General features: G+C 41.7%; 1 protein-coding gene and 1 pseudogene across 5 annotated transcripts in view; both read right to left on the reverse strand.

Moving 5' to 3' along the window:
* Positions 1-3,669: 3,669 nt before the first annotated feature.
* Positions 3,670-23,220, reverse strand: part of CA5B (carbonic anhydrase 5B) — a 124,537-nt gene continuing 104,986 nt past the window's right edge. For all 4 annotated transcript variants that reach the window (XM_082717037.1, XM_082717038.1, XM_082717035.1 and 1 more), the window contains exons 4-8: positions 14,620-14,738; positions 12,914-13,009; positions 12,235-12,297; positions 11,115-11,270; positions 3,670-5,887 (exon numbers count right to left, since the gene is read on the reverse strand). In XM_082717037.1, the coding sequence (XP_082573163.1) occupies positions 5,708-5,887; positions 11,115-11,270; positions 12,235-12,297; positions 12,914-13,009; positions 14,620-14,738 (614 nt within the window). In that variant the 3' untranslated portion in view covers positions 3,670-5,707. The remainder of the gene's footprint in view (positions 5,888-11,114; positions 11,271-12,234; positions 12,298-12,913; positions 13,010-14,619; positions 14,739-23,220) is intronic.
* LOC309856197 lies at positions 14,746-22,082 on the reverse strand (annotated as a pseudogene). Its single transcript has one exon. The product of its transcript is annotated as an uncharacterized misc_RNA (transcript).

A 23,220-nucleotide genomic window follows, 5' to 3' on the forward strand; every position in this document is an offset into this window, starting at 1 on the left:
CATATTTGTGTTTTAGGTAAATTACTCCAGTTTGCAATATAAAGGACGAAACTTGAGTATCATTGTCTAGATGAGCACTTAAACTGGAGCGGTGAGAGTAGGACTGAGAAAGTAAAATAAGCCCTGCTACTACTAATCAGACTGTGATGCACATATACAAGGGCAGAGACAAGACCAGGAAAAAAAAAAGAAAGAAAGAAAAGCTAAGCTTCTCTTAAGGACATGCTGCAGCTGCAAAATGATGAACAATTGCCATCTTTTGAGGAAGACTGGATGACTTCCCTGGCCTAGCTTTGTTCCTCTTTCCTCCAAATCAAAATCACTGAGCTACCCAACTACTAAATTGGCCCTGCTTCTCCTAGTCCATCCTGGGAATCATTCAGCAAACACCCCAAACTGCATAAAGCCTTGCCCTATTCCTGCTTGCAGAGACACTTGGAATAACACATCTCCCACTTGACCTTGTCCGGCTCAGTGCATCAGTAATTAGTGTCATAAGCTTTGGAGTTGGACAGATGGGTTAACTCAAGCCGTGGCTCTCTGATCTTGAGTAAATTCCTTAGTGTCTAGTCCTGTTTTCTCATCTGTAGAAATCAAGGTAGAGAAAATAGTTCCCAAGTGCACGCTATATGTTGGCAAAGTGCCTGACAATAGTGTTTCTGAATGTTAGCTGTTGTATCATTGTTGATGTGAAAACTCCCCTACCTCCTCAAGAGTGGGTTGGTACTTGACCTGCATGTATGCTCTTAGCACAAGTATTTTACCTTTGTAACACCTATTACGCTATATTATACTTCATTGCCTCCACAAAGCTGCTGCTTACAATAAACTTCAAATTCCTTGAAGGTGGAGACTTAATTACAGCCCCTGACTAGAGAATGCCCTGAGTGGCCAAAAGTGTAGCTGTACAAATCACCAATTTTGCTGGTACCTGTGACCAGAAAAATCGCTGAGAAGCATTGAGAATGGCTACTATTGTGAAAGTGTCACTGTTTGGGTTGCTGTAACATTTCTCATGAGTTAGACCAGACTTTCCTGTCAGAACAATAAGTAAGAATGTCTTCTAGGAGGGACTCCTGGGTCACTCGGTTGAGTGTCCGATTCTTGATTTTGCTCTGCACTCACTGAGGAGCCTGCTTGGGATTTTCTCCCTCTGCCCCTCCCCACTGCTTACACATGAACTTTCTCTCTCCAAAATAAGTAAGTAAATCTTAAAAAAAAAAAAAAAAGGCTTCTAGGAAGATGTTCCTAATTTAAAAAGGGTAAAGATTTAGATTTTATTTTATTATGATGTACAAATGGAAGTAAATCTCCTTTTATAGGCAGTAGACATTTATCCTCTACAATTAACCACTGAATTCATTTTCCTGAACAAGCTTGAATTGCTCAAATTAACTTTGTAAGTTATTCTAAAAGCCAATTTCATCTCAAATTACAGCTACCCTCATTTGAATTCAATAAATCATTAGATGAAAATAAAGTATGTAAAAAATCTAATGCAAAGATACATTGTACGATGATATCCTAATAAATAGAACAAAGTAATCTTTATTCTGCAACATAACATTTTTCTTGGTTCCCGACATATATACATCATATCTACTTACTCTCAGGTTAAGTTCATTTTAGTTTATCCTCCCTCTATGAGAAAATGCCTAAATTTTAATTTTACGTCATCAGCAGAAACTAGAAAATAAAATGACCAAAGAATGATCCATGAATGTATCCTACATTTATTGCAAGCATAACGGGAAAGGAAGAAAAAAAAAGTCTATTCTCTAAAAGCCAAACTAGGACTCTTTGAGTTAATTTGGATTTTTTCTTGCTTTAGTAGGACTATGGTAATAGATTCATTGAGTGGTCAGTGCAGAAATTCTCAGGAAAGAACCTTTCATTTCTTACCTACCATTAATTTCAGAATTAGTCAGCAGATTTATTCCGGGACATACAGTGGCGTCTCAAATCCTCTCCCACCATCACTGCTACACCAAGGGCTTGATATATTTTCCAACAATTAGCTAAGATAGCAAAATAAAATACTTAATGTATATTCATATGAAAAGTACATTCAAATCTATATTTACACAACTGATTAAAAGAAAGAAAGAACTGGGGTGCCTGGGTGGCTCGGTCCATTGGGTGTCTGCCTTCAGCTCAGTTCATGATCCTGGGGTCCTGGGATGGAGCCCCATGTCAGGTTCCCTGTTCAGCGGGTAGTCTGCTTCTCCTTCTGTCCCCCCCAATTCTTGCTCTCTGTTGCTCTCTCTCAAATAAATAAAATCTTAAAAAAAAAAAAAAAGAGGAAAGAACTATGCAGTGATAGTGTTTATTACTTGAGTCTTTCGTCCAGTGATAAGCACTTAGCAACACAAGGAGCGGTGGTTTGAGAAGGAATGCTAGCAGAGTTGCTATCCCCACCCAGAACCCAAACCAAAGTACCATTTCAGAAGAGTGGCTGAACTAAAAAAGCAGAAACCAGAATGTACATAGGGATGACAAGTGTCTTAGTCTGTTTGGGCTGCCATAACAATGAACCATAGACTGGGGAGCTTACAAACAACAATAATTTATTTCTCACAGATCTGGAGTCTGAAGTCCAAGATCAAGGTGCCAGCAGATTCGGTATCTGGTGAGAACTTCCTTACTGGCTCATTGGCCATCTTCTTGCTGTGTTCTCACATGTCAGAAGAAGTGAGAGAGCTCTCTGGGGTCTCTTCTATTAGGGCACTAACCCAATCATGAGACATCACCCCTATGACCTAATCATCTCCCAAAGGCCCCACCTCCTAATACCATCACATTGGGGATTAGATTTCAACATACAAATGGGGGGGGGGGATAAACATTCAGTTTCGAACAAGACGCATTACTATTTACATGTAAAGTAGCCAGTATTACCTAGATGTACTCATTATATGGTTAAAATTAGAGCTTATTCGCTTAAATAAACTATCTCCATTTTTGATCAGTAACATTTTATGGGAAAGAATTTACCCAATAAAGTTGAGTTAAGGGGCACCTGGGTGGCTCAGTGGGTTAAGCCACTGCCTTCGGCTCAGGTCATGATCTTAGGGTCCTGGAATTGAGCCACACAGCGGGCTCTCTGCTCAGCGGGGAGCCTGCTTCTCCCTCTCTGCCTGCCTCTCTGCCTGCTTGTGATCTCTCTGTCAAATGAATAAAATCTTTAAAAAAAAAAAAAGTTGAGTTAAAAAGACAATAAAACATTAAGTAGAACAGGTATCAAGTAAATAATGTTGGTTCTTCTAGTGACACAGAAAAATACCTAAAGTGATTATTATAGTGCAATTTTGCTAATAACGCACCAAAAGAAATGCGTGCCCCAGGGAGCAAGGGAAAGTCATCTTCCCCAGTTTTTTTGACGTGGATGCCTGCTTTTAGAATAGCCAACCTTACCCTAGTCCATGTAGCTCTGGAAAGGAGAAAAGGACTGGTGGCTTGGCGTGTTGGTGATGTCTTCAGATTGTACACCAATCTGACAGAAAAAGATGAGCGGAGAAGGGGGTGGCTTTTGTTTTCCTGCTTTTCTAAAAATCTCTTGGGAGTTTTCCAGTCACTTTCTGATCTACACGGTAAAGGGATGTCTCACTAATATAACAGAAATTATACATATTTTTTTAAAAATAGGAAGAAACAGTCATTCAACAAATATTAATATTGTAAAGAAAGGCTTTTATTATAGTATTTAATGAAGATGAGCAGCAATGGTAATACAAAATTCTTTCTCAAGCCCGCTGACAGACCTCAAGCCCATTTCCCCCCTTCAAGTTTAGGAAGGTACAAGTGAAGCACTTTTGGAGGCGTAGAAGACAAAAAGTTTCTTGTTAGGGTGTCTCAGTAGCCCCAGAATCTATAGCACCCCTCTGGAGGTCATATGACTAAGGCAGGGGGTGGGAAGCACACCTCCCCAAGGCAGTTTCCATAACCTCTCTGGAGAAGGTGACCAAAAATTTATCATGCAAACCATGACACAGCTGAGAGTGAGAGACTGCTGTTAACAATCACACCAGAACCCCAGGTGCAAGTGAATCACTTGAGTGGCAAACCGTGATTGGGACACACCCAATAAATACATCTTTGTAGCTCTAAGATTTAAAGACAAATCAGGCCTTGGTACTTGGGCTCTTACTCCAATCTGGAAGACTCATTGCAAGAGAATTTTGCACAAGGAACTTGTGAGAGGCCTAGGAGGGAAGCCCATGTGCACTGGAAAATGTGTTTCTTTTGTGTTTACCCTCTTAAAATAACTATGGTTTGAGCAGATCAATTACATACACTCTTAACATAAACCTCCCCCCCATTTATCTTAAGAATTTTATTCATTTTCTTCCCAGAGAAGATGTGCACTCTAGAAGCAAATGCCTTTACCAACCTCCCTTTTTAAAGAACAGATATCCCCCCAAACTTACACAGGTAGCTCCAACCTTTTTTTTTCTTTTTTCCTACTGAAGTATTATTTATTTTTAAACGTGGTAGAACATACATAAAATTAACCAGCTTAACCTTTTCCAGTGTACAGTTCAGTAGTGTTAAGTCTACTTATCCAACCTTACCTTGCAGATCAGATGATTAGCATAGTAATGAAAGAAATACCACTAGTAAATGCAATATGAGTTTGAACACAGGCTTATAGGCAACTAGAAACATTCCAAGATATTTATAAGCAAAGGCAACAACGGCATGGCTTCCTTAGAATGTGCAGAATTCTTTAGACTTTAGCCTGTTAAGTTTCTCTTCTTTTACTATAGCAAAAGTCTTCTAAACCACTGTGTAAATTGGAAACATGAGGCATAGAACCTCAACTAATAAAATAAAGTTCAGACAGTTTTCAACGGAAATCAAGATAGTTCTATCATGTGGAAAAGATTATATTTTACGAAACCACGTACAGACAATGCAAAATAACACTATAAACTATAGACTATATTACTATATTACTAGTCTTTTGAAAAAGATTTCTGTAAATATTCATGAAAGAATTTTAAATTCTAGGCACTTCAAGCATTTTCTTTAAAATGTTCTGCATATGCTTTCTATGTGATCAAGTTTTGAACTAATATATCTAATCTTCAGAAGTACGAAAGGATTCCCAGTTAGAAGTAAATTCTTGTGTTCTTTGAACTACAAAATACTTTTTGTATATCATAAATTGATACTAAGTAAGCATATCATGTACTAGGAACGACAACTAAACCTCAGGGCAAATATACTCATTGCGAAGGCCTCAGAAAAATACCAAAAACCATGGCCAGCGTTCAGCAGGCCAGGAAGTACCAGTTTGGGCCCTAGGGCTGTTTCTCAAAGGCCTGCTTTCTGGACGGTCAGTGTCTGCCTTTCTAGCTGTTACATATTTTGGTTACCATCCCTGCTTATAACTCTACAGAACTACTAACTAATAAACAAAGAGGCAGCACAGAAATATCAGACGTAAAAAGACATTACAATTACCCAACAGGTTACTGTAGAAGAAAGTCCTGTCTCTTGCTGCTAGTTCAGTGTTAAATGTCATTTTCAATCAAATGAAAAACTCATTTACCAAAGAGCTTTCCTCAAAGACTGATGGAGCACTGCCACACCAAGAAATGCACATCTATAATTATTATTAAACGCAGGTGTTTAGATAGTCCAGTTGGCAATATTTAAAAAGCTAGTATTTATTCAAGCAAAGCGCTGCCTAGAGATGAACTCCTCAGGGGATCACTTGGCTAGTTGACGGCTGGGGTTTCGCTTGTATATTCAGTACATAATCATGACGGAAGGAAGAGCGGACAGTGCGATTCATTAGGGGCTGAAGGGGGCGGAAATTGTCCACCATCCTTTTCTCTTTCTCCCCCTCTGAAGTGAAAAGCAGGGTCCGAAACTGCTCAAGCTAGAAATAGAAGTATGAAGCATAAATAATTTCAATAGAGTAACAGATGCTCTTTCATTTCCACAATTCTGAAACATTGTTCCACAACTAGACACAGTACAACCTCTCTCTGTGTAGGAATGCCTTTCACTGCTGAACAGGGAATAAAAGGTGTGGGGAGGAGTGACAGGAGGTGATAAAGACAATGCGGTACTTGGACTCTGAAGATGAGGGGGGGGCGGGGGGGAGCACCAAAGGCTCAGTCCCCCACATACTGGCTATTTGCCAAGAACAAGTTATTTCATCTTTGATTCTAGGAACCTCATCTTTATTTTTTTAAAGATTCTATTTATATATTTGACAGAGAGAGAGAGCACGCAAACACAAATACGGGGGAGCAGCAGAGGGTGAGGGAGAAGCAGGCTCCCCGCCAAGCAGGGAGCCTCATAGGGGACTCGACCCCAGGACCCTGGGATCATGAGCTGAGCCGAAGGCAGACGTTTAACTGACTGAGCCACCCAGGTGCCCCTAGGAACCTCATCTTGAAATGGGCAAAATAACTAGCCTACAGGATAACATAGAGAAGGCCTGGTGCATATATTAACAATGCCGAAAATGTTTTCTCAGAATATAACTAAATAATTAACAGAAACAATGTATTCTTCATTGCTCACCGTACCTGGGCATTGTGGGGAAGGCAGTGCATGGGGTTACCTTTTTAACAGGCAGTGGGATACCACCTGCCATCACTGTCCAAAAGAATTTTCTATGATGTTAGCAATGTCCTCTGCGTGACTCCTTATAGTAGCCACTAACCATATATGGATTCTGAGTGCTTGAAATGCGGCCAGTACTACTACGGAACTGAATTTTTCTGTATTTATTTATTTTTAATATTTTAAAGTTTATTTTTTCTTTAGTAACCTCTACACCCATCATGGGGTTCGAACACACAACCCCGAGATCAAGAGTTGCATGTTGTACTGACTGAGCCAGCAAGGCACCCGGTAACTGAATTTTTTTAAATATTTTATTTATTTATTTGACAGAGAGAGATCACAAGCAGGCAGAGAGAGAGGAGGAAACAGGCTCCCCACGGAGCAGAGAGCCCGAAGCGGGGCTTGGTCCCAGGACCCTGAGACCATGACCTGAGCCGAAGGCAGAGGCTTAACCCACTGAGCCATCCAGGCACCCCTGTAACTGAATTTTTAATTTTTATTTTAATGTATTTATATTTAAATTTAAATGGCCACATGGGGCTAGTAGCTAATGGACTGGACAGTGCAGCTCAGTACAAAAGGAGCTGCCCCAAGTCAAGGCTTGTTCTTTAACATGGCAATAGCATCATTCGCCCCCTGGCTTTCAGAGCAACCATATTCGGGAACACTTGACTTCAAGCCAGCGATAAGTTATTGTCACAACACTTGTCGTCACTCAATCCCACACACCGCAGCTATGGAGAGGACAGCCTGGGGCACAGTACGCAAGCGTGGGAAGATCTGTTTGGAACAAAGACTTCAGGTCAAGGAGAGCTGCCGAGGCAGGACTGTGACCAGAAGCAAGTGCCAAAGGGACTATACTTGCAAATTAAGTATCTACCCTCGTAAATCAAGAACATGTCCAGAAGTTAAGATTTATTTTTATTCAGCTAACTGCAAAAGATTAGAAATAGCTCAAGTGTCAATAATAAGTTACATTAGATCTATAAAATGGACTAGTACATAGCCATTAAAAACGATATCAAAGATAATGCTTATTACCTATAAAATGTCCCCACATATCACTGAATGAAAAGAGGAACAAAATGGGGCACCTGGGTGGCTCAGTTGTTAAGCGTCTGCCTTCAGCTCAGGTCATTAACCCAGGATCCTGGGATCGAGCCCCACACAGGGCTCCCTGCTTGGCGGGGAGCCGGCTTCTCCCTCTCCCACTCCCCCTGCTTGTGTTCCCTCTCTTGCTGTGTCTCTTTCTGTCAAATAAATAAATAAAATCTTTAAAAAAAAAAAAAAAGAGGAACAAAATGGTAGGTACACAATGATTCCATTTGGTTTGAGAAACTTATGTATATTTATACGGATAAAAGATCAAAGAATTTATATGTATCTGTAAAGATTAAAAACCAGAAGGATTTACCCAATGACTAACACTGATTATAGGTGACTGAATTGTAGATGACAACTAACATTTTTTTCCTGACTAAATTTTCTGTGTTGAGATTTCATTGGAAAACTACCCACATGGGCCACTAACCTTCTGATTTATTGATTGTACTGATTTATTTTTCAGTGTTATGTCAATTTTAAATATGAAGGATAGACACAGACTAAATGTATAGGTCAGCAAGACCAGGCTTACGGACAGTTAAGCTCTCTCTGTTTTGTCATTTGTTTTTGGTGGTTTTCATCACACACATTAAGAAAACAAAATTACATGGTCTATCTTACTAGTTGCTTTCTTTAGGACTTCTTGGTTTCGGTATATCATTAGAAAAGCTTCCTCCATTTGGAAGTATAAAAAGATTTCTCTGTGTTTATCCTCGCACTTTTATGGTGGTGTTTTTAACATTTAATATATCTGGAATATATTCCTGTGTGAGGTCTGAATGATGGATCTAACTTTTCTCCCCCCAGTGTCTGCCCCGTTGTCGCCCAACAGCATTTACTGACGAATTCCATCTTTCCCCCCCATTGAGATGAGCTGCTATCTTGATCACAAACTAAATTCTCATATGTACTTGGCCGTCTTCTGAACGTAACACTTTCTCTCCTCCAGTGGTCTCTTTACTTTTGTGCCAGTACCACACTATTTCATTATTGAGGCTTTATAATTTTGTGGATCTAATCATCTCTCTTTTTTTCTTTCAGAATTCTCCCTGGCTATTTATGCTGTTTGTTTTGCTGTGTGATTTTTGAAATAGCACATCTATCTAAAAATCCCATTGGCACAGTAAATGGACCACATCAAATTTAGGGAGAATAAACAATTAATGGAGTATAACAACTGAAAGAGAGTTGACATCAAAGGTGTTTTTATGCTGTCTTCTGAGGCAATAGCGTAGCATGAATTTTAGGAATCCTTTTGTGCCCTTCAGGGACGTTTTAAGCTTATATGTTACATTTTCTTCTTATGCTTACTCCAAGGCATTTTATATTTTTGTTTCCATTATTAATAGTTTTTATTCTATTATAACTTTATATCATTACATCCTTTAACTGATTATTGTTTGTATATGTTCAATGTGTTGATTTTTATAAACTAATATTATACTCCACTAATTACTGAGTTACCTCATTTTTGAAGTAGTTTTTATTGTTTCTCTATTTGCTTTTTCTTTTTTTGGTCTAATTGTATTGGCTACTTCAGGAACGTAATATAAAATTGTATATTGTAATAATCTTTCTCTATTAGGCATACTATTTATCTTTTAACTGAGAGCAATCCCTTTTATCAAGTTAGGGAAATCTCCATTCATTCCTATGTTATTTAAAATTTTAAGAGACTAAGGGACCCCTGGGTGGCACAGAGGATGGAGTGTCCGATTCTTGGTTTTGGCCCAGGTCATGATCTTAGGGTCATGGGTTCAAGTGCGAACCTTGAATAGGAGTCTGCTGAAATTTTTCTCACTCTCCCTCTGCCCCTCCCTTTGTGCTCTCTCTCTCTATCTCCCTCTCTCTCTAAAATAAATGAACCTGGGGCACTTGGGTGACCCGGTCAGTTAAGCCTCTGCCTTCAGCTGGGGTCGTGATCCCAGAGTTCTGGGATCAAGCCCCACATCGGGCTATCTGCTGAGTGGGGAACCTGCTTCCCCCTCTCCCTCTGCCTATGGCTCTGCCTACTCATGCTTGTGCACACGCTCTCTCTCTATCAAATAAATAAATAAAATTTTTAAAAAATAAAATAAAATAAATAAACCTTAAAAAATGTTTAAAACTGAATAGTGAATTTTGCTAATGCCTTTTCACAATATGTACAAATGGTTATATGATAATTCTGTATAGAATCACTGATATGATGGATTATATAAATATCATTCTTAATAATGAACCATCCTTACTTTGCTGGAATATGTATTACTAAGTCAAAGTGTATTATTTCTTCTAATGTACTGCTAGCTTGTTTCTCATACATTATTTTTCCTTTCTTTAAAATATATTCTTCCGAGGGGCACCTGTGTGGCTCAGTCGGTTAAGCACAGACTCTTGGTTTCAGCTGAGGGTCATGAGATCTAGCCCCACATCAGGCTCCATGCTGGGAATGGAGCTTCCTTAAGATTCTAGCTCCCCTAGGGCACCTGGGTGGCTCAGTGGGTTAAAGCCTCTGCCTTTGGCTTAAGTCATGATCCCAGGGTCCTGGGATCGAGCCCCACATTGGGCTCTCTGCTCAGAGTGGAGACTGCTTCCCTTCCTGCCTCTCTGCCTGCGTGTGATCTCTGTCTGTCAAATAAATAACTCAAATCTTTAAAAAGAAAAAAAAAAAGGATTCTCTCTCCCTCTGCCCCTCCTGCTCGTGATTTATTTCCTCTCTCTCCCTCTCTAAACTAAATAGATAAATCTTAAAAAACATAAAATATATTCTTCAATCTTTAGCATATCTTTATTTGTTGGTCCAATATTTGATAGATGCTGGTATCTGTTATCCAGGCTTCATATAAAAAAGACTTTAGAAGCTTTTCCTCTTGTAAAAATGCTTTGTAATTAATAAAAAGCCCATAAAGCAAGCATTTCAAGTATTATTGTAGTTTAGTTAAATTGTGAATTAAACAGGATTTTGTACATTGACATAGTAGTCATCACTTAAACCTACTTTTTAAAGAGAAAATAAGTTCAAAATAACTGACTTAGAATTTCTGGACAGACATTGTTGGATTCTGTCTTAATCCTGAGGTTCCAAAGCAAAATTTCCTTAAGGATTTTAAAGGGTTTTGAGTACATCCATTTCCAGGCTTCCTTTTAAAAGGGTCTCGTGTATATAGAGATTTATTGTTATATATAAAATACACAGTGCACAAGACATCATTGTCAAATATGAAAGTAAAAAGCTTACGCTTCCTAAATTTTAACTCTTCTCTCTAGTTGATTTGAAGCATTCCCTAGTTTATATCCAAATTTTAAGATAAGATGTTAGCACATCTCAATAAACATGTATTAGCATTACGAGATCTTAACAACTGATGCCAAAGTTGGAGCCCAGCCTTGCTTCAAAGGGGCAGGCTAGCGTGTCCTCAGAAAGAAATGTGGAAAGAGCATACCTGATCATGATCAACCTCTACGGGCTGCTTCTTAATGATCCAGGTGACGGACTCGGAGAGTGGGGGGGTAGTCAGGGACCCCGAGTAGGTCCAGTAATCTGGGCAGGCAGGCATCAGGCAGGAAGGATCAAATGACCCAAATTCCACAAGGGTGTCCTGGCCAAGAGAAGAGGTCACCACGTCATCATTTCATGGTGAAAGTCACTCAGGAATCAGAGGACGGGGTGATGAGTCTAGGGGAGTCTAGGGACCAGCAGCGGTCTGGAGGAATTCTGGGCACTTGAGGACAGAATCACGGCCCTGCCTCGTTCCCGTAGTTAACTAGGTAGTTCTGCTCCTCCTCCCCGGGAACAGGACAGGCGCCGCGCACTGCCTCCCTCCGTTCGGTGACTTGACTGCAGTGCTCTCCTCTAACTCTTTGGGAGGCATCGGGCAGGGAGTAGCGGCTGCGTGAACAAGGAGACGTCCCCTGACAGAATTCTCCTTTCTAAAACGCAATGCAAATTTGGGGGAGTCAAGTTCCTGGACGGAAAGGGGGAGACAGAGAGAGGGAAGGGAAGCGGGAGACGGACAGGGAGGGAGAGGGAAGGAGGCCGTGGGGACAGAGACCGAGGTGGGGAGGTGAGGTGGGGAGGGGCGGGGGGGGGGGAGAGAGAGAGAGAAGTGGACCTCCACGGAACGGCCTGGAGGAACGGCCAGTTAGTCTGGGGCCTGGACAAAGGTGTCCATTCTGAAGGATGTGGGTCATTGTTCTGTACAGCCGGCCACGCCACGTTTCTGTCCAACTCTTCTCTGCTCCCCGCCGGCGGCACCGGAGGTGGAGTCAGCAGGACTGCTCTGGCTGTTGCCACAGGGACTCAGAAGGAGCACAAGAGGGGACAGCACTGGGTTCCCGACTCCCTGAGGGCTAGGGCAGGGCAGCAGAACCAAAGCGGTGAGCATGCACCCACAGAATCCCTTCCGACCCCTGCAAGGTGTCCCAGGGCCGGGCGCGCTCTCAACACACGTGTGTTAAGGGGCAAGTGCTCTTCCGGGGCAAGTCGCAAAGTGCCCTGTGAGTGTCTCCACTCGAGATTACACGAAACAGGCATTTCGAGTGACTTGGGAAAGATAGTATTACCTTATGCTTGATCGATGGCAAAGTATCCACCAATTTCTGCAGCTCTTTGTGATGTTTGCCTAGCTAAAGAAGCAGAAATGAGAAAATATTAAAAACAATGGATATCTGACTTTTGCCATGGTGACACGATATGAATGAAAATGAGCCACCTGGTGATTACATAAAAACAAACCAATCACACGACTTAAACTACACTTAAACTGGTAGTTTAGATCACTATAAATGTCACTGAATTCAATTAGACACAGAACATGTGAGCAGGCTGTTTGCTGACAGGGTCCTAGTGCCTGCGGGGGACACGGGCTCCTGCTCCCTTTAAATATCAGTCCTTGTGTTGCAATTTGAATTAATGACAATTAAAAATTGTTCCACCAAGTAGCCACATTTCAAGAGCTCATTTGCCACATGTGGCTTGGGACCACTCTACTGGGCTGCATTTTTATACCATTTGAAATATATTCAGAGCAATCTTCTATTTAGCTGCCTTTTTTTTTCTTTCTTGTTTTCTTAAGTCGAAGTCTCGCTGACACAATGATACATTAGTTTCAGGTGTACCACATAGTGATTCCACAAGCCAACATTGTTTCTTTATAATCCCAATACAGTTAGATGTTAATATTACAATGTTGTATCTTTTCATCTTAGGATAAAACACGTCAAGTTGGTCGGACTTTCTTACCTTTAAAAATACTCCGATCACAGCCAAGCCATGTTCTTCCTGTGCTGCATCCTCAAAGTTTTCAAATCTGACTGCATTCCAATGCACCAAGTGCAGCTGAAACACCGTTAAAAGCTGGTTTGCCACATAACCAGCATAGGATTGCTCCAAAACAAACAGCCTTACTCAACACAATATTTTAACATGTTTCCTCACCCAAAGTAAAGCCACTGAGAAAAACATACAGCAGTCTGGTGCGAAATGAGATAGAAATGAATAGGAAGAACCGCATGCAGGAGCAACTACTATTATTTGTTTTAGGGGCGCCTGGGTGGCTCAGCTGGTTAAGCATCTGCCTTCGGCTCAGGTCATGATCCCAGGGTCTTGGGATGGAGCCCCATGTTGGGCTCCCTGCTCAGTGGGTAGCCTGCTTCTCCTTCTGCCTCTGCCTTCTGCCTGCTTGTGCTCTTGTTCTCTCTCAAAATAAATAAATAGTTCTTTAAAAATACTTTTTTAAAAAAGATTTATTTATTTTGGGGGAGGGGCTGAGGGGGAGAGAGGCTTTCAAGCAGACTCCACGCCTAGAGTAGAGCCTGATTCAGGGCTCGACCCCAGGACCCTGAGACCATGACCTGGGCTAAAATCAAGAGTCAGCCACTCCACTGACTGAGCCACCCAGGTGCCCTAATATTACCTGTGAATAGAGAGATTTATTTGGAGAAAAAGATAAGAAATACAACAAGGTGAGTACATTTCACTGAGGGAGCAATGAATGTCCATTTGCATGAAACCATCATATCCAAAATCCATTTGCATCCTAAGGTGAGATTTTTATATTGAGAGAAATAGATTCTCTCCATGGGAATTAGACAGGAGTTGAAGTCAAATTTCTTTGAGGGATAATGACTTAAAATGTGTTTCTTTTTAAGGTAGCATCTAAAGCTAAATTAGGGGAAAATCTCTAAGAAATTCTACTTCCTTATGCCTTCCCTAGACTTCCCTACAAATTCTTTTTTTTTTTTTTTTAAAGATTTTATTTATTTGACAGGCAGAGATCACAAGTAGGGGGAGAGGCAGGCAGAGAGAGAGGAGGAAGCAGGCTCCCTGCTGAGCAGAGAGCCCGATGTGGGGCTCGATCCCAGGACCCTGGGATCATGACCTGAGCCGAAGCCAGAGGCTTTAACCCACTGAGCCACCCAGGCACCCTCCTACAAATTATTTCTTGTCCACTGTTCACAAAAGCATCTTCACCCAGCCTCCCAAGTAGATCCTCAAGGTCACATTTCGCTTGTTCCTCTCTTCTCCTAAAGCAGACCCTGCCTCCAAGTCCTGTTGCCTTTATTTCAGAAATGCTTGTTAAATCTCACTCTTTTCCTCTATTCCTATCACCACAGCCTTCATCAGGGCTCCCACCAATTCTCACTTGGGCCAATTGAACCTGGAGGCCCTGTACTGTGGCCTGGGCTATAACTTCAGGCTATAATTGGAGCCTAGCTTCGAATTCCGGAAGGATTCTCTTTTAGAATCTTAAGGTTCATTTCTGCTCTATTATTTGGGATGAGATCACGTTTACACGTATAAACTGGGAGTAATCACATATGCTTGAGAGAGCGTGTTAGCATTTATAGGACCTCCCCCCCCCCCGCCGATTCTTCCTGAGGCTGTCTTAGAAATACAGCACTGTCCCCCCCTCACAGTTGTCACTGCTCCCAAGCTGCTCAACATACCTCTGCTGGGTAACATTTGCTGTCCACGGTGTGCTCGGAGCCCCAGGCATCGATGGCCCCCCAGTGAAAATGGAATTGCTTTAACCGGTAGTTGTGCTCCAGGGGTCCTCCCTCAATCACTGAAATGGCACATCCGACAATTCAGGGGACAGTTTTTCACACCATGGAAGAATGCAGGGGAAAGGCCAGAGCTGTGGATGGACCTTTTACATGAACTGTCATTAAGTGGAACCCACTCAAAAATTAGACACAAGTGCATAGAAACTTGCAGTCAATTCAGGTATAAGGGCGTGACCTGTGCTCTGAAAGACACTGAGATTTAACAACACTCCAAGCTACCTACAACTGTTAAAGGCCAATTTTTGACTTATTTTTATATTCTATATTTACTGTGCCCACTTTTTTTTTTTTAATAGGAACATGAAATAAGTTTCAGGGTTTTATTGTCAAAGTCTTGTAAAACAATTTTAGAAACTGTACACTACCTTAGGTTTCACTGGCCAAACGTGAAGCTTGAAACTCCTGTGAGAAGTTTTCAGTTGCCTAACTATGTTGCATTTCACAAGGGATTACTATGTGCATTAGACTACTATTGCGGTAAAAGTAACACAAATGTTTTGGTTTTATACTTGAGGTCAAATAAAAAGTACATTATGAAGTAGATCTGTCATATTTTAAAAGATGTGATGGTCCATTTAGAATGTACTACCCTCTTTGTCCAACACTGAGATGAAAACAAATTAATAAAAGAGTGGAAAACTGAAAATCAGGACAAGAGATCACTTTCTTTCACAGATGGACTCAGGAGAGGCAGATAGCTTTCTCTGACGTAGAGGTAGGAAAAATGACTTCAGGGAAAAAAAATCCCCAAACGCCTTAATGAAAAAGTATACGACTCTATTTCAAAATGTGCTACTTACTAACCACCAACGAGAGTTTCATTTGAGATCTTGTTTCTGTAATTAAAGCCTCGTCAGCCATCAGAAAGAGTGCGTGCACAGATAATCTTTCAAAGTTAAACAAAAGCCACAAAAATTTAGGCACAAGGCTTAAAGGACTATCAATTTCAAATGTTCATTTTCAGATGTAACTGTAAGAAGGCTAATTTGTCAGGTCAGCAAACAAGACCACAAGTAGATTCATCATGCTGGAGCATTTTAATGACAATTAGGATATTCCTGCCAAAATTAACATGCAATCAGTGCATTCCCTGTATGGCTCTTTTATTGCAATGAATCAAATTCTAGAAATACTATAAGTGCACGTACTTAATAAAGGAGAGCACACAACAGAAACAGTCCATGCCACTTTTCACATGCATGCCACTTTTCACGTTTGTTATGAAGCAGCAGCAGAAGAGTCCGGCTGCTTGGTTACCCAATCAGATCTCACCATGCCAAGAACTGGTCCCTCCTGTATGGCTTTCCACAAGTTTTGGGCCGTAAATAACTAATGTCAATATCAGGAGCTATGGAACCATCTGTAACCTGGAGCTGTACCCATGTGGGTTTGAGAAGAACAAATAGAGCATTAAGCAGTCACACGAAGGCACCGCACTGCTGTGTGTATGCGGGAGGCTCCCCATGGAGGCCACGTGCAGCCACTCACCTCCATGTCTTCTTCAGGATGCTCATCTCCATTGACTTTGATTCTCTTAGTGAATCACCAGTTCCCTTTCCCACACAACAGTCTTTTGTTTTAGGGGAGCTTGGTTCTCTTGGTTTCTCCTCTTGTTTCTCTTTCTCACTGACCTCCCCTTGCTCCTCGTCATTGTAATCCTGTGTAACTTTCACATCTATGTCACTCTCTGATTGTCTTTCCCGATGATCCATTTCCCTATCTTTCCTTTTCTTCTGGCTTGTTGATTATTCTCTTTCATCTCTGTTTTTTTCTTTGTTTTTATCTTTCTTCTCCTTTTTATGTCTCCTAGGGGATGGTGAGCAAGACAATTTTCTCTTTTTAGGAGATCTTGTGCCACTCCTACTTCATCCTTGTCCCTCTCTGCTTTTGTTTCTGGAATGTCTGTCTGTGCTATATAACTTTTTGGTGGTATTTTGGAACGTTCCTTTTCTTTATCTTCTTTCTTTTTGGCCCTGGTTTTTGATGTGCTCCTTGGCCTTCTACCTCTCTCTCTCTGGAATGAAATCTTCTCTGTCTTGGAATTTTGGATCACTGCCTACTCCTTGACCTAGAATGTGATCTTCTTCTAGAACTGCTTCTTGATTGCCTCTGCCTAGAAGATATGGGAGCCCTCCTCTTCTTAGAATATGATCTTGACCTTGAGTTACCCATGACTGCTTTTTAAATGTGCAATAAAATGCAAATTTCTCTTAGCATATTTATCCAATCCAGTTTCATAAAATGGAAATGTGGGGACAAAAGATGCTCTCTTTCTTTTTTTATGCACTGATTTTTTTTTTTTCTTAAGTAAACTACACTCATCGTGGGGCTTGAACTCACAACCCTGAGATCAAGAGTCACTTGTTCTGCTGACTGAGCCAGCCAGGTGCCCCTTGTTTTTCAATTTTGGAAGAAAAATATTCAGATAAAACGAGATTTTAAAATCACCCTTCCTCAGACTTTGGGTTGTGCTGGTATTTTTTCCCCTTGAATTTGCTAACACATATTAATTAGTTCCTCTTTTCCTCCATTTAATCCAACCCTGGTGATGTCTGTCCATGGTTAAACCAAGACAACAGCACAAAACCCACCCATCTCATCTCACTTAGCGATCTTGAGCATTTCTTGCATCACTAGTTGAATTTTATGTATGACTCCAGCAACCCCAAGGACCAAACACACTGGATATGTCATGCAGTGGTTGGCTATGTATCTTACTGCCTTTTGAAAATATTTCACATAATTTCTTCTTTAAAAAGTTTTTGAAAGAGGTGAGCAAAGACACCAATGAGAACTTTTCTTTGAGGGACAGGGGAGATGCAGAGAATTATACCACCTGATTCACTAAATGACTAGGAAGATGCTACTAGAGCACACTGAAATAAAAGTAAAATCATCTTCCAAAAACTCGTTTTTCTAGGGGCACCTGGGTGGCTCAGTGGGTTAAAGCCTCTGCCTTCGGCTCAGGTCATGGTCTCAGGGTCCTGGGATCGAGCCCCGCATCGGGCTCTCTGCTCAGCAGGGAGCCTGCTTCCCTACCTCTCTCTGCCTGCCTCTCTGCCTACTTGTGATCTATCTGTCAAATAAATAAAATCTTTAAAACAAACAAACAAACAAACAAACTCGTTTTTCTATGCCAGCTCCATACTGTGAGCTTGATTTTGGCAGATATTCAATCTAATCTGTTCAATGAAACTGAAGTTCTCGTCCCAAGTGAAGTGAGCAAGGGGAGAGGGGAAGGCCTTCTCTCCTATCCGCAGAAAAACACTGGCCACATACTCTGGACACTGACTGTGTCTCTCCTCCCGAGATAATGAGCAAGGCAGAGAGGAGATGTTAGCAATGGGTGGCTGTAGGGGGAAGGGGGCAGAGCTGGTCTTCAGGTGTCTTTTGATTCCCCCACACAATACGAAATACATTTTAAAGTTCACTGCCAACGTTGAAAGCTATACAGTTTCATATAAAAATCCACATTTGCCATTAGACAAAGAGATGCCCCGCCCATGCTGGGCACACGCTCCCGCCAGGCAACAATGGGTTGGGTGGGAGGAAGAGCCACTGACTTTAGAAGGTCCTGCCAGTTCTTCACAGTTGCCACTGCTGCGGATCCTTCCAGACTCTCCCAGCCTGGCTCACGCTCATCACCTCTGTGGCACTTGCAGGTACCTCTACATTTGTGATCTCTGGGAGGGAAGTCAGATTCCCAGGCATCTGACTCGGGCACTTCTAGCTAGAAAAATCATTAAGTCTCTACATATGGGGGTGCCTGGGTGGCTCAGTTGGTTAAACGTCTGCCTTTGCCTTAGGTCATGATCCTGGGGTGCTGGGATTGAGCCCCATGTCGGGGGCTACTCAACATCAGCTGGAAGCCTGCTTTTCCCTGTTCAGCAGGAAGCCTGCTTTTCCCTCTCCCTCTGCCTCTCCCCCAACTTGTGAACATGTGTGCACCTGCCCGCTCTCTCTCTCTGTAATAAATAAGTAAAATCTTTTTTTTTAAAGTCTCTACATGTGCTGAGTACTGTACCTTTATAACCTGTACACAGGAAGAAGTGAGAGGGAGATACTCTCCTGTATGATGTGGCTAAGAGCATGCATTTTACAGGAAAAGGACCTCAGTTTGCATTTATGGGCTTTGTGTCATTAGCCATGTGGCCTGGGAGTTTCTAAGATGACTCCCAATGACCGCTATCTCCTGCTATTCACACCCTTGTGTGATCTCCTCCCCTTAGTATGAGCTAGACCTTGTGACTTGCTTCTAAGGGCGAAAGTGATAAGGATGTCACTTTTGAGATTCGGTTACAAAAAGGTGCGGGTTGCCACCTCGCTTGCCCTGTCCGACTCTTACTTGTTCACTCTGACGAAGCCGGCTGCCCTGCTGAGACACCCACTTGGCAAGGAAAAGGAAGTGGCCTCTGGCCAACAGCCAGCAAAGAACTGAGGCCCTGAGAGAAACTGAATCCTGCCAACGGCCACTTGAGTGAATTTGGAAGAGGATCCTCTGCCAGACGAGTCTTGAGATGAAACGCCAACACAGCCGACACCTCAATCACAGTCGAGCGCAAGACCCAGAGCGAGAGTTCCCAGGTACGCTGCACCCGATTCTCCATCCCTGCAAACAGTCCACAGAACTTTCCGTGTCTCGGCTCCTGCCCACCTCAGGATGTGCGTGTTTTCTTCCTTCTTGCACTATACATGCTAATACAAGCATTGCTCCGCCTCAAACCTCCACCTCCTCGTGAACCGCCCAGGTGTCACCCCTGCCCAGAAGCCTTCTCCCACCAAAGCCCATGTGAACACTTCCCTCACGGCACTTAGCGCTCTGTGTTAGCATCTCTTCAAGGCTCTGTGCCCCCACACGCTGTAAACTTCTTAAAGGCAGCGACCATTCCTTCTTCCTCTCTCTTCTGAGCACGTGGCACAGTGCCTGGCACTTAGAAGATCCTCAATGAAACCAGGAACTAAAGAAAGAGACTACAAAGTGTCGGTTGGGTTTGTTGATTGAAACACCACACGGTATCCTCAGCAAGAGGGAGGAAAAGGGTGGGCTGGGGGCGGCAGAAGTGTGGATGAGAGCTAGGCAAGTACAGTCAGCAAGAAACAGGTGGAGGAGGAAGAGGGAAGAGAGGAAATTAGGAAGCGGAGTAGTCATAAGACACAGCCAGCAAAGATGTACTTATTTATTTGAGGTTGCTGACATTTTGTTATTTCAGTTTTCTAAGGTGAGAAACAAGTGAACTTATAAAAAATTAGGTAACAAATATAAAACACCCAGCCTAGTGTTGGGTCTGTGTTGAGCAAGCTATGCAATGTTCACTCCCTTCCTTTGCTTTTAACACGGAGGTGAAGGAGCTAGCAGAGGAAGGGATGATGAAGGGAAAGGCGATACACAGGACCCAAACAAATCACACAAAAATGCAAGGAAATGGCCACATAACTGGGGGTGACGGAAATGTTCTGAAATTGGACTATCCTAATAGTCCACCACCCTGTGAATGTGCTAAACATCATTACATTGTTTTCTCTGAAAAAGGAAATGCAGGATCAAAATTCGTAAGGAGAAGTTCAAATGTCTGTGGAAGAAAGAAATTCTTCCTGGGTTTACTGGTGATGCCACGAAATAGTGTAAAGGGATGTAAGATGGGGCAGGAAGCACCCTGAGGAGAACAATAGGACTCATCTCTTCCTCTCATTGAGGCCCGGTGACATAGCCGATGAGAATACTTTCAGAAGAGGTGAAATTAGAGATCATTCATGGGCTCAAGCATAATTCAGTGACCTTTCCCACAATATTTTATATCCTTCACACGCCCTCATTAAAATCATTGACTGTGTTCTATTCAGGGGAGACAAACAATAAAACAATACCCAGCAAAGGGCGGTGGTATGAGATGCTCACATACCTTCTTTTCTAATCCTTCTAATTTCTGTAGGGTCGGTGGTGATGTCCCTCTTTCATTCCTGATTTTACTAATTTGAATCTTCTCTTATTTGTTTTCTTGGTGCACCTATCTAAGAGTTTATCAGCTTTGTTGCTCTTTCTGGAGAACCAACTTTTGACTTCATTGAATTCTGCTCTGTCCTTTATTACGCCCTTCTTTGTGTTTGCTTTGTTTACTTTGCTCTTCTTCTAGCTCCTTAAGGTGGAAAGCTAGGTTACTGATTTGAGCAATTTCTTCTTCTCCAGGATGGGCATTTTCACGTCTATTTTCCCTCTAAGCACTGCTTTTGCTGGATCCCATAAAGTTAGATATGTTTTCTTTTTCTCACGCACCTTCCCCAAACCCCTTCCTTGCACACCTTATCCTGAATTCTTCGTAAAGCACACTGCAGCAGCAGTGCCTAGTTTTTTGTTTTTCGGTTTGTTAAAATTTACAGACACTGATATTTATTAGCTCCTTTCCTTTCTAGAATTAGAATTGGTTCTTTCCTGTCTTCATTTCTATGAAGTCTTTGCTCTCTTTTACTTTTTGTGTTTTGTGTTCCTTCACTCTTTCTTCCTCTTTGAATGCTAGGAATTATTTTGCAACAGCATGGAGAAATAGCAATGGAGAATGAGCAGGAAATAGGAGGCAGCCACTGAAATGTGGAAAAAGAAAGACAGAAAGTTAGGTACTTATCGAAGATTAATGGTATCTTAAAGAAAATGATTATTAAAGCAAAACAAAAAGAGGTTACCTATTCTGGTCCCTCCTAACAAAACAAATGGAAAATTAGTAACCTCTCTACAGTTTTTCTAGTATGTTTTATAAAAACAGTGTGATACTCTGACACACTTAGGGAGGGTAGCATCAAGGAATGATTTAGTTGTCTTGGGAGATCTCTAATGAGCTATTATGAGGAAAATGCAGGTCATTTGTTTTCCATCTGAGACATCCAAGCAAACAGGTGGATAAGAATTCTTGAATGTATTAAAAAAAATAAAACAGAAGGCTATCTGCCTGGAACCATCTGGAGATTAACTCACTTGGTTAAGAAACCGACTGAACAACTTCCCACAATGTCCAACTCAGTGAAGAAATCATAGATTGGAAATACACAGTCTCTGGACCCGCAAGGTCATTAAAAGGCTAACCAACATTCAGGATCTTCAGAAGAAAAGAAAGAAGGTTGACAGGGACCTAGACAGGATTGAGACTTGAGAGGATCGCTACACATCCAGAGTGCACAAAGAAGACGTGTTATTTACAGACTGGGTCTCCCCACTAGTCTAGCTGGCAGGAGTAATGGTAGAACTTGACAGAGACAAGTAAAGCTCATCATCGTACAAGACAGTCATCTGGAATACAGAATGTAGGTTGCTACTTTCAAGATTTCTGGAATCATTGTATACAATGTAATATTACAGGGTTTTGGAAAAAATAAGGAAAGATACTAAAGAATCTGGGCTGAAAAGGAGTAATTACTTTCTTCTTGGTTTGTGAAATAGAAGTAAGATGGTCAAGGTTGGGGGCCATGTCATAACCCGGGGAAAAAGAAGAAAATGGGGAACATAGAGACACCTAAGTTCTTAAAGACAGACCTGAACACTTCCTGGATCACGGCAGAGAAGCAGGTCAAAGGTAAGAGAACTAGAGAGAGAGAATTCCCAGGGGAGGAGCAGTCAGTTTGCAGCTGGGCCGGAGGGCCCTGTCTAAGTATCAGAGCATCACTAGGAGAATGTAAAGAGAACCAAGATACAGTTGAGAAACCTAGAGCCAGGGTAGATACAGAAGGGAACACTTCTATTTATGCTTTAGGTCGCACTTTTTACTTCATTCATTCACACTTTCACAAGCCCATCTCCTCATATTCATCGGAGAAAACTAATTGCCAAAAGGGTTTCTCAGTCTTGGCTCTATTGATACTTGAGGCTGCATAAGTCTTTCCGATTGCTGTTCCATGTACTGTATTGTATGTAGTTCTTCCTCACCAGTTTTTCTCCTCTTGAACCACAAGATGTCAGTCACACCGCCCTTCCCCCACTCCACGAGTGTGACAACTGAAAATGCCTACACTTGTTGCCAAGTGTCCCAAGCCCCTAGGGAGTGAGAGGGGACAAAACTGCCCCTGGTTGGTAGCCACTTTTTAAAGTTACACAATTTCAACTATTAATTATTTCACACTAAGATTACTTGATACCATCAAATTTGGTTGGAAAAAAGAAGAAATGGAGAAAAGAAACCTACATAGAATTAATCACATTCTGTGTTCAACAGACACTAAAGGTTTCAGGTCAACTTTGAAATCATTCAAATTAGTTTATATCTGGGTAGACTGAAAACCAGAGAGGATTCAAAAGCAATATAACATCTGGATCTGAAAATCTCTTTTAAATTGTGTTTCTGTTAAACTAGGTAACATTGTTTAATCAACAAAATTAACATGACTTTCCATTTTTCTATGTAGAAATGGTTGTTAAGACTATAGCCTCATACACACATGAATATTCTTTTTGTCCCATTTCAAAGGGATTACAGTCTGCTCAGTTAAATCTAAATTGTA

The sequence above is a fragment of the Mustela nivalis genome (genome assembly GCF_964662115.1).
Source record: "Mustela nivalis genome assembly, chromosome: X".
In the NCBI taxonomy this organism is placed as follows: domain Eukaryota; kingdom Metazoa; phylum Chordata; class Mammalia; order Carnivora; family Mustelidae; genus Mustela; species Mustela nivalis.